A 12,282-nucleotide genomic window follows, 5' to 3' on the forward strand; every position below is an offset into this window, starting at 1 on the left:
AAGTCCTCAGGCGGAGATTTCCTTCGCTCCTTTGGAAAACGGTCTGACAGGAAACCATCCGAGTCCTCGGAGAAAGATTCCATCTGGTCATCCCCCCAGGGATTATAGGAACCCTCATCCTCACTGTATGTCACAAGTGATGGGGTCCTAGGTGCTCGGCCAACGTCCAGAAGTGTAGCCACCGATGGAACTAGACAGGGGGCTATAAGCATCAGCAATCCCACAAGCCTCAGTGGAGCTTCCTCCTCTGAGGAACCGGTGACTACCACCGTATCAGTCAGAGTTGGCCCCGGTGCCCTACTGGGCACCAGTGTGGGCTTGGGAACAGATGCCAGCTGGGTCGGTAAGGCACCGATGTGCACAAGAAACGGAACAAGAACAGGAGGTACCGGCTCAGTCTGTGCCACAGAACAGTGGCCTTGCAGCACCCACTCCACTGCCAGCTGGACTCAATGCTCCAGCTCCTCCTTGAACAATGCCTATGCCAACACCAAGTGGGATGAAGGAGGGGTGGCCAGATCTTCCTCGAACCTGCAAGGGGGACCGGCAACTGGCACAGGACCAGTGGAGACCATTGCGGACCGCAGGCATTGATGGAGGATTGGCGCTCTTCATCACGGGGTCTCTTCGGGGGCATCACAGCAAAAGCCAGTGAATCCCCACGGCCCGCACCAACATGGACTGGTGCCGATGCTTCTTGGTCTTCCCACAATGCTCAGCCTGGTTTTTCCCCGGTGCCGAGGTTGAAGACGATGAACCTGGCATCCTTGATCCGGAAGAGATCAGAGGTCAGTCTCCAGCACCACTATCCACCGGTGACCTTAACGGAACAGACGGCCTCACTGATGCCGAGGTGATAGTCAGTGCAGCTCCGAGGTCCTTGGATCTCAATGCCGCTGATGCAGATGCGGTCGGACTTCTTTGACCTGAAGAGGTGGCTCCATCTTGTCAAGTCGAAGTAGACGTCCCTTTGGGGTCATCTAGTCGCACAAGCGGCAATCCCGGCCATCATGCAATTTCCCCAGTCAGAGAATGCACATTTCATGTGGATCGGTGATCAACATGGTTGAGGGGAACTGGGAACATCAGTGAAAACCGGACATGGCCATGACGGAGCAATACAAAAGGGCCAAAGGATGGAACAATGATGGCGGGCGTCTATGAGCAGTGGGCACTGAGATACTGCCACCATAAGGGAATTGACTGCAAAAGGAAACTTAACCGAAGATGAAACTGGGAGACACTATGGGAAGGAACAGAGAAGGACCCAGTGACAGAACAGAGGGAAAAAAAAAAAAAAAAAAAAAAATCGCAAAAACACGAAATGTTTTCCGCTAGGCCAAAAAGCCAAATTTTTAAGAGCTCAACCAACCACAAGGCTCACAGCTCCGCAGAAAAGAAGAGACGCTCGAGGACACGTGGTATAGGGCATGCTCAGAGTGTCTAGTCAAAGTTTCTAGAAACTTTAACCCAAGTTTTCCACATTGGGCTCCATTTGATAACATCACCCATGTGTGAGGACTACCATCCTGCTTGTCCTTCAACAAATACTGAGACTACAGTTAACACAGTTCCTTATGGGTGTTCATTCCTACAAAGCTTTCCTTCTCTGCCTCCATCTGCTGGTAGTAGAGAAAAACCTCATGTGTGTGGATAAGGAATGTAAGATTACACTTAAGGGGAAGACTCACCGGAACATGAGCAAGTATAGTCGATGCCAACAGTTCTCGTGCTTCCTCCATTTTTGTTTTCTTAGGTCCTCCCCACATCCGTTGCCTTCGTACCTTATTTCCTATGTACTTTAGTGCCTAGTAGATAAGATATTTATATCACAAACAAGCTCCACATTTATACACAACAGTGTATTATATAATACTTTTCCAAAATCACACAGTCAGTGACAGAACTAAAAACAACAGAAGCACAGGTAGAAAACATGAAATAAAAGGTGGAAGGAAGGCAAAATAATTACCGACATGGTTAAAATGTGAGGTGAAAGGCTATTTTATCCAAAAAATATCCTTCAAAAATTGGAAGAAGGATCCATCTGAAGAAAACAGAAAAAAGCATAAGCACTGTCAAGGTAAATGTAAAACCTTGATAACTCAGGCTAAGAAAATTTGAAATGAAGTTGGCCATAGAGACAAAAACTCATAATAAAAACTTTTTAAAATATATCCAAAGCAAGAAACCTGTGAGGGAGTCGGTTGGACAGTTAGATGAGCAAGGGGGTTAAAGGGGCTCTTAGGGAAGATAAGGCTATTGCAGAAAGACTACATGAATTCTTTGCTTCTGTGTTTACTAATGAGGATGTTGGGAAGATACTGGTTCCGGAGATGGTTTTCATGGGTGAGGAGGCAAATGAACTGAACCAAATCACTGAATCTGGAAGATGTAGTTGGCCAGCCCGACAAACCAAAGAGTAGCAAATCACCTGGACCGGATGGTATGCACCCCACGGTTCTGAAGGAACTAAAAAATGAAATTTCAGCTCTATTAGTTAAAATTTGTAACCCATCATTAAAACCATCCATTGTACCTGAAGTCTAGAGGGGAGCCAATGCAACCCAAATATTTAAAAAGGGATCCTGGGCGATCCAAGAAATTATAGACCAGTGAACCTGACTTCAGTGCAGGGAAAAAAAAGTGGAAAATATTCTAAAGTTCAAAATCACAGAGCATATAGAAAGACATGGTTTAATGGAATGGAGAAATTACTTACCTGAAAATTTCGTTTTCTTTAGTGTAGACAGATGAACTCAGGACCAATGGGTATAGTGTATTCCTGAAAGCAGTTGGGAGACGGCGTCAGATTTCAAGCTGACGTCAGCCTACATATACCCGTGCAGGAAGCTTAGCTCTTCAGTATTCTCCTCGAAAAGCAATTGTGGATATATGTGTGCTTTAATAAATTGATTAACTTGCCTAACTTGATTAACTAGGACTGGTTCAACTGATTTCCAAATTTGAGACCGCCAGTGCACTCAACCGAAAAACGCAGACACCCGGCAACTATGGGTGTCTTGAACTAGGGGTAATGCCTGACTTTCCCGTACTTGTCTTGTTCTTGGGGATTATCACCCGAGGTTTCCAGATTTTGGGGCAGACGTGGGTGGGATGCTGAGTCCATCTGTCTACACTAAGGAAAACGAAATTATCAGATGGACTCAGGACCAATGGGATGTACAAAAGCTACTCCCAAACCAGGTGGGAGGCTGCCCGTGGCCCACTTAGTACTGCCCTTGCAAAGGATGTGTCCTCCCAGCCCTGGACATCCAGGCGGTAGAACATCGAGAAGGTATGTATGGAGGACCACGTCGCCGCCCGACAGATCTCAGAGGGTGATAGCACCTTGGTTTCTGCCCAGGATACTGCTTGTGCCCTTCTAGAATGGGCCTTGACTTGTAGAGGTGGAGGCTTCCCTGCATCTACGTAGGCCACCTTGACTACTTTTGATCCAGCGGGCTATGGTTGCCTGTGAGGCTGCTTCCCCTTGTTTGCTCCTGCTGTGAATGACGAATATGTGGTCCCTCTTTCGTATGGATTCCGATCTTTCCAGGTATCTGACTAGGAGTCTACTGACATTTAGGTGGCGAAGACGGCGTGAGTCTTCAGAGTCCTTATGTTCGTCTGTAGATGGTAGCGATATGGTTTGGTTTAGATGAAATTGAGAAACCACCTTCGGAAGAAGAGAGAGGGGACTGTGCGTAGTTGTATGGATCCTGGTGTGAACCAGAGGAATGGTTCTCGACAGGATAGGGCTTGAAGCTCGGAGATGCTACAGGCTGAAAATATTGTCACTTGGAATGCAGTCTTCAAGGTCAGTAGCCGTAGTGACAGACCGCGAGTAGGTCTGAAGGTAGCTCCCGCTAGGAACTCTAGTACTAGATTGAGATTACATAGGGGCACCGGCCACTTTAAGGGTGGTCGGATTTGTTTGACCCCTGTCTGGAAGCGGGAAACATCTGGATGGGTTGATAGACTGATGCCGTCCACTTTGGCTCTGAAGAAGGCCAGCGCGGCCACCTGAACCTTGAGGGAGTTGAGAGACAACCCATTCTTCAAGCTGTCCTGCAGAAATTCCAGGATCATGTGGATTTTGACTGTCCATGGAAGGATCTCACGGTCCTCACACCAGGCTTCAAATATTCTCCATATTCGTATCTAAGTGTAGCATCTGTCGGTCTCAGACGGCTTAGACATCTGTGCCTCGCCTTTCTTCCTTCTCTCTCCTCAAGCCTTGGGAAGATGGCTGCTGCTGCGTCTTCATGCCACTCTCTCCAGTGTCCCTGGATCTGCAACGGCGACAGGTGTTTGCCATGATTTTCCTGAGGGCCTCCTAGGGCGCGCGCACACCACCCACATCTTTATCCACGTCAATCGGAGGTGTCCCCTCTGAGTGACGTCATCACATCCTGGTATTTAGCCTGCCCTTCGTTTGCAAGGAAGAGGGATTCAGTTTTGTTAGGAACTGGGGAACCTTTTGGGGAAGGGGGAGTCTCTTCCGAAGGGATGGGCTGCACCTTAACCAGGGTGGAACCAGACTGCTGGCGCTAACCTTTAAAAAGGAGATAGAGCAGCTTTTAAACTAGAACAAAGGCGAAAGCCGACAGTCACTCAGCAGTGCATGGTTCAGAGAGAGGTATTTTCAAAGGATACTAATGATGCATTAGAATTAGGGCATCCCGACAGTGAGGTTCCAATAATAAGAAAAGTAGTCAAAGTGCCTGTAACTAAAAACTCACCTGAGCTAAAAAATCCTAACTTATCCCTATCAATTAAAAAGCAGAATGAAAATACAAACAAAAAACAAACTTTGAAATGTTTGTAAGCTAATGCCAGAAGTCTAAGAAGTAAGATGGGAGAATTAGAATGTATAGCAGCGAATGATGACAGACTTAATTGGCATCTCAGAGACATGGTGGAAGCAGGAAAACCAATGGACAAGTCCTAGACCGGGGTAAAAATTATATCGCAGTGACAGAGAGGAGCACTCGGGAGGCGGTGTGGTGCTTTATGTCCGGGATGGCATAGAGTCCAACAGGATAAACATCCTGCATGAGACTAAATGAACAATTGAATCTTTATGGGTAGAAATCCCTTGTGTTTCAGGGAAGACTATATTGATAGGAGTATACTACCGTCCACCTGGTCAAGATGGTGAGACGGACAGTGAAATGCTAAGAGAAATAAGGGAAGCTAACCAAATTGGTAGTGCGGTCATAATGGGAGACTTCAATTACCCCAATATTGACTGGGTAAATGTATCATCGGGACACGCTGGAGAGATAACGTTCCTGGATGGAATAAATGATAGCTTTATGGAGCAATTGGTTCAGGAACAGACGAGAGAGGGAGCAATTTTAGATCTAATTCTGAGTGGAGCACAGGATTTAGTGAGAGAGGTAACGGTGGTGGGTCCACTTGGCAATAGTGATCATAATATGATCAAATTTAAATTAATGACTGGAAGAGGAACAGTATGCAAATTCATGGCTCTCGTTCTAAACTTTCAAAAGGGAAACTTTGATAAAATGAGAAAATTGTTAGAAAAAAACTGAAAGGAGCAGCTACAAAAGTAAAAAGTGTGCAAGAGGTGTGGTCATTGTTAAAAAAAAAATACAATTCTAGAAGCAAAGTCCAGATGTATTCCACACATTAAGAAACGTGGAAAGAAGGCAAAACGATTACAGGCATGGTTAAAAGGGGAGGTGAAAGAAACTATTTTAGCCAAAAGATCTTCATTCAAAAATTGGAAGAAGGATCCAACAAAAGAAAATAGGATAATGCATAAATGTTGCCAAGTTAAAAGTAAGACATTGATAAGACAGGCTAAGAGAGAATTTGAGAAGAAGTTGGCCGAAGAGGCAAAAACTCACAGTAAAAACTTTTAAAAATATATCCGAAGCAGAAAGCCTGTGAGGGAGTCAGTTGGACCGTTAGATGATCGAGGGGTTAAAGGGGCACTTAGAGAAGATAAGGCCATTGCGGAAAGATTAAATGATTTCTTTGCTTCGGTGTTTACTGAAGAGGATGTTAGGGAGGTACCCATACTGGAGAAGGTTTCCATTGGTAATGATTCAAATGGACTGAATCAAATCACGGTGAACCTAGAAGATGTGGTAGACCTGATTGACAAACTGAAGAGTAGTAAATCACCTGGACCGGATGGTATACACCCCAGAGTTCTGAAGGAACTAAAAAATTAAATTTCAGACCTATTGGTAAAAATTTGTAACCTATCATTAAAATCATCCATTGTACCTGAAGACTGGAGGATAGCTAATGTAACCCCAATATTTAAAAAGGGCTCCAGGGGCGATCCAGGAAACTACAGACCGGTTAGCCTGACTTCAGTGCCAGGAAAAATAGTGGAAAGTGTTCTAAACATCAAAATCACAGAACATATAGAAAGACATGGTTTAAATGAAACAAAGTCAGCATGGCTTTACCCAAGGCAAGTTTTGCCTCACAAATCTGCTTCACTTTTTTGAAGGAGTTAATAAACATGTGGATAAAGGTGAACCGGTAGATGTAGTATACTTGGATTTTCAGAAGGCGTTTGACAAAGTTCCTCATGAGAGGCTTCTAGGAAAAGTAAAAAGTCATGGGATAGGTGGCAATGTCGATTCATGCATTGCAAACTGTCTAAAAGACAGGAAACAGAGAGTAGGATTAAATGGACAATTTTCTCAGTGGAAGGGTGTAGGCAGTGGAGTGCCTCAGGGATCTGTATTGGGACCCTTACTTTTCAATATATTTATAAATGACCTGGAAAGAAATACAATGAGTGAGAATCAAATTCGCAGATGATACAAAATTGTTCAGAGTAGTTAAATCACAAGCAGATTGTGATAAATTGCAGGAAGACCTTGTGAGACTGGAAAATTGGGCATCCAAATGGCAGATGAAATTTTATGTGGATAAGTGCAAGGTGATGCATATAGGGAAAAATAACCCATGCTATGGTTACACAATGTTAGGTTCCATATTAGGTGCTACAACCCAAGAAAGAGATCTAGGCGTCATAGTGGATAACTATGCATTATCCTCCTGGAGCAATATCACAGAGGAAATAGCAAATAAATTATGTCCGCTCTCAACAAAAATACAGAACCAAAATTCCCCAAAGAGACAACCATGGTTCACCGATGAATTACGGAAACTCAAACAAATCCTCAGAAGAAAGGAAAGCTTATGGCGCAAAACCCCATGTCCCAGTACTCTTTGCACCTACAAATCTACCCTCCACCACTACAGGAACTCTACCCAAAAGGCAAAAAGGGATTTCCATGCTCACAAAATCCATGACTTTACCTTTGACGCAAGAGCCCTCTTCTCCTATGTCTCCGAACTAACACTACCTAACACACCATCTATACCTATTGAACAAGCACAATCCAAAGCTGATGAACTAGCACTATTCTTCCAAAGTAAAATCTCTAATCTCTTAACACTCTTGCCACCCAGCCACACCCCTCAGACTAGCTCCTACCACCTACTCAACAAAAGTATCACCCTGGATTCGTTCGAACCTACCACCGCCTTAGAGATCCAATCTCTGTTGAAGAAAATGAAACCTTCCTCCCATCCCTTCGACCACATACCATCAAAACTGCTTCTGCTAATACCCGAAATCATCTCCAAACCCCTAGCGGACATTATAAATTGCTCCTTAATACAGGGAATCTTCCCTGAAGCCCTAAAAACCGCCTCTCTTAAACCTCTACTAAAGAAGCCAGATCTTGATCCCAAGAACCCAAACAACTTCCGCCCAATATCCAACCTGCCTTTTGTAGCAAAAATCATGGAAAAATTGGTCAATTCACAACTCTCCACTTACCTCGAAGATCACCAAATACTACACCCCACACAATATGGATTCCGCAAGGAGTTAAGCACTGAAACCCTACTCCTGTCGCTAACAGACCATCTCATCTTGGGCTTGGACAAAGGTCAATCATTCCTACTAATTCTACTGGACCTGTCGGCAGCATTCGACACCGTCAACCATGCCACCCTCCTCAACCGCCTCTCGGATATAGGAATAACAGGTGCCGCTCACACATGGTTCAAAACATTCCTCTGTAACAGAGGATACAAAGTCAAAATCAATAATAAAGAATCCCCCCGCCACAATTCCTCTATAGGAGTTCCTCAAGGTTCCTCACTATCCCCGACACTATTCAACATTTACCTTCTTCCTCTATGTCAATTGTTAACCAACCTGCAACTAAAACATTACTTATACGCGGACGACGTGCAAATTCTGATACCCGTCAAAGAATCTATCACAAAAACACTCAAATTCTGGGATAACTGCCTCCAAGAGATCAACGGACTCCTCGCAAACTTAAACCTGATTCTAAACTCGGCTAAAACAGAACTCCTCCTCATCACCCCAGACAACAGCAACCCCCCACAAATTGCTCTAACTAACACCATGGTAACACAAGCAAGGGACCTAGGGGTAATAATAGACAAACACTTGAAGCTAAAAACATTCATTAACAATACAACCAAGAACTGCTTTACAAGCTGCAAGTAATCAAAAGAATGAAACCACTCCTACACTTTCAGGACTTCAGAACAGTCCTACAATCCGTAATATTCTCCAAGATAGACTATTGCAACTCTATCTTGCTAGGTCTCCCATCTTCTTACATCAAACCACTTCAGATACTTCAGAATTCGGCTGCCAGAATCCTAACTAATACCAGAAGAAGAGACCACATCTCTCCCATTCTAATAAATCTACACTGGCTGCCAATACACTACAGAATCCTCTACAAGTCCTTCACCATCATCCATAAATCAATCCACTCCCAAGCCCCGTTCAACCTCCAAATCCCCCTCAGACTACACACATCATCCAGACCCATCAGAGAAGTCTACAAAGGTTCACTGACTGTTCCACCATCTAAATCCACACACCATATTGCTCTCAGAGACCGGGCCTTCTCTACAGCGGGCCCCGCTCTTTGGAATACCCTACCACCGGATCTTAGACTTGAACCTTGCCTATTAACCTTTAGAAAAAGGCTCAAGACTTGGCTATTTAAACAAGCCTTTCCCGAGTCTAATAGCCAGGGGGAGATCCTACGGCAGGGAGAGAACCTACGGTAATACCCATGGAGAGACCTTACTGCACAACTGAGAGACACTTCTGCACAATGTAAATAATTCCCATTAAGGGACATTACGGCACAATGTAAATAAGCTACCTCTGTAAAGATTATATAATTCTTGTCTTTCCCTGTCTCTTTCCTTCCCAGTTTCAACAACCTTGTTATATTGTAACTTTTTACTTCCTCGACACTGGTTAAAAGAAAGTTATTGCACCCCTTGTTATATGTAAACCGGCATGATATGATTGTATCATGAATGCCGGTATAGAAAAGCTTTAAATAAATAAATAAATAAAAATAAACAACACATTGAAGTCATCGGTTCAGTGTGCTGCGGCAGTCAAAAAAGCATACAGAATGTTGGGAATTATTAGAAAGGGAATAGTGAATAAAACGGAAAATGTCATAATGCCTCTGTATCGCTCCATGGTGAGACTGCACCTTGAATACTGTGTACAATTCTGGTCGCCGCATCTCAAAAAAGATAGAGTTGCGATGGAGAAGGTACAGAGAAGGGCGACCAAAATGATAAGGGGAATGGAACAGCTCCCCTATGAGGAAAGACTAAAGAGGTTAGGACTTTTCAGCTTGGAGAAGAGACGGCTGAAGGGGGATATGATAGAGGTGTTTAAAATCATGAGAGGTCTAGAACGGGTAGATGTGAATCGGTTATTTACTCTTTCAGATAATAGAAAGACAAGGGGGCACTCCATGAAGTTAGCATGTGGCACATTTAAAACTAATCTGAGAAAGTTCTTTTTCACTCAACGCACAATCAAACTCTGGAATTTGTTTATTTATTTATTTGTAAACTTTTATATACCAAAGTTTAGATAAAGGACTTCACTCCAGTTTACAAGTATACCAACGAATTACAGGCGAAAAAAACAACTGGTGTAATAACAGATATGGATAGGTTATAACAACGGATATATATTGGTTATATCTAACAGCTTATATAATCAACAGATTGGGTGTATTGTCAGTTACAAACGCAAGGAGTAGAATCGGTATAAAATGGACTTTACTGGGCAAGATTCAATAAAGTCCATTTTATACCGATTCTACGCCTTGCGTTTGTTGCATCAGCCATCTTGGATCGGTTGCCGGTTTGTTTTCTTGGACCATAGTCAGTTACAAAGACATTAAACTATTCTTAATAGTAGGAGGTGGCGTTTATCGTGTGAGTGATTAGCCGATCCTGTTGCCAGAGGATGTGGTTAGTGCAGTTAGTATAGCTGTGTTTAAAAAAGGATTGGATAAGTTCTTGGAGAAGTCCATTACCTGCTATTAATTAAGATGACTTAGAAAATAGCCACTGCCATTAGCAATGGTAACATGGAATAGATTTAGTTTTTGGGTACTTGCCAGGTTCTTATGGCCTGGATTGGCCACTGTTGGGGACGGGATGCTGAGCTTGATGGACCCTTGGTCTGACTCAGTATGGCATGTTCTTATGTAACAAACTGAGTTAGCAAGGATTGGATTTCCTCCTGTCTAAGCTTCTCTGCCGCTTCCCAGCTGCCGCAGGAAGCTCTCTCTGCCCTTCGGGGTATTTCTTCACTAACCTGGGTACCCGCTCCTCGGGGGCCCTTCTGCTCTTTTTCAGGTACCTATCTTGGGATACTGGGTACTCACTCAAGGGCCTGCTCTCCCTAATCTGGTGCCTGCCACTGATCAACTTCTGCCTGCCAGGGCCTTCAACATACAGCTTTCTGCTTCAATGAGTATTAACCCTTTCAGTCTGTCTCACCTTCAGTTTCAGCGCTCTGTGTCTACATCCAGGACCTGTCTCTGCTATGCTGCGCTGCCTATCACCTACTCGACTGTGAGACTGGTCTCCTCTGCTGAGGACCCCTGGTCTACTTCACTGGGCTACCTTCACTGCTGCCCGCTCCCCAGGCAGTACCATCGAGTTGTACAATAAATACAATTTCTCTTTGTCTGCATGGATAGAGAGTCTAGCCTAGTACTGCGGTTCCTCACGGGGCTCCTCCCTGTGGGAGTGGCCATCACTGCAGTACCCAAGATTCTACTCCAACACCTCATAATCATATCAGTAAGTTAGAAACGTGGAGAACTTGCGTGCTCGGAGTAAGGTGTCAATCACTGCCTTAGAGTATCCGCTCTTCTTCAGGCGCGTCCTCTCAATGGCCAGACCGAAAGAGAGAATAGAGTTGGGTCTTCGTGGAGGATCAATCCTTGCCAGAGAAGGTCCCTGTGTGGCGGTAGGCACAGAGGGTTCCCCGCAAGAAGTCTTCGCATGTCTGTGTACCATGGCCTTCTTGGCCAGTCCGGGGCCACTAGAAGTACTAGCCCCCTGTGGTGTTTTATCTTGCGGATGATCCCGCCCAGTAGTGGCCATGGGGGAAAGGTGTACAGCAGGTCTTCCTGTGACCAGGTCTGGACGAGGGCATCGATCCCTTGGGATTGTGGTTCTCATCTGCGACTGAAGAAGTTGGGGACTCTGGCGTTGGACCGGGTTCCCCGGAGATCCATGGCTGGGGTTCCCCAGCGGTTTACTATCAACTGGAAGGCTGTGGAGGACAGCATCCATTCCCCTGGGTCTAGACTCTCTCTGCTGAGGTAGTCCGCAGCAACGTTGTCTTTTCCCACGATGTGGGCGGCTGAGATCCCTTGTAGGTTTGCTTCCGCCCTCGCCATTAGGGAATCTATTTCCAGGGACACCTATTGGCTTCTGGTTCCTCCCTGGCGGTTGATGTAGGCAACTGTTGTGGCGTTGTCCGACATGACTGACAGATTCACCCCGGAGTCTTGACTGAATCGTAGGCAGGCTAGTCTGACTGCTCGGGCTTCCAGTCGGTTTATGTTCCATCCTTACTCTTCCTTGTCCCATTGCCCCTGGGTTGTCAAGTTCCTGGCAGTGGGCTCCCCACCCTCACAGGCTCGCATCCGTGGTGAGCAAAATCCAGATCGGTGGGGATAGTCTTACGCCCTTGCTCAGATGGTCTTCCTGTAGCCACCATTGGAGCTGGGTCCGAAACTCTGCCAGTAGCTGGAGGCGAATGGAGTAGTTCTGGGACATCAGGTTCCATCGTGACAGTAAGGAACGTTGTAATGGGCGTATGTGGGCCCTTGCCCATGGGACAACTTCTAGGGTTGATGTCAAGAGACTGAGAACTTGGAGGTAGTC

General features: G+C 45.2%; 1 protein-coding gene across 3 annotated transcripts in view; it reads right to left on the reverse strand.

Moving 5' to 3' along the window:
- Positions 1-12,282, reverse strand: part of POLR3B (RNA polymerase III subunit B) — a 527,519-nt gene that overhangs the window by 342,907 nt on the left and 172,330 nt on the right. For 2 of the 3 annotated variants that reach the window (XR_003856035.1, XM_029597387.1), the window contains exon 11: positions 1,692-1,808. The exons of the other annotated variant lie outside the window; for it this stretch is intronic. Coding sequence is in view for 1 of the 2 variants with exons in the window: in XM_029597387.1 (XP_029453247.1) it covers positions 1,692-1,808 (117 nt within the window). In the remaining variant the exon portion in view is untranslated. The remainder of the gene's footprint in view (positions 1-1,691; positions 1,809-12,282) is intronic. 3 annotated transcript variants of the gene reach the window in all.

Source organism: Rhinatrema bivittatum, chromosome 4 (assembly GCF_901001135.1).
Source record: "Rhinatrema bivittatum chromosome 4, aRhiBiv1.1, whole genome shotgun sequence".
Lineage (NCBI taxonomy): Eukaryota > Metazoa > Chordata > Amphibia > Gymnophiona > Rhinatrematidae > Rhinatrema > Rhinatrema bivittatum.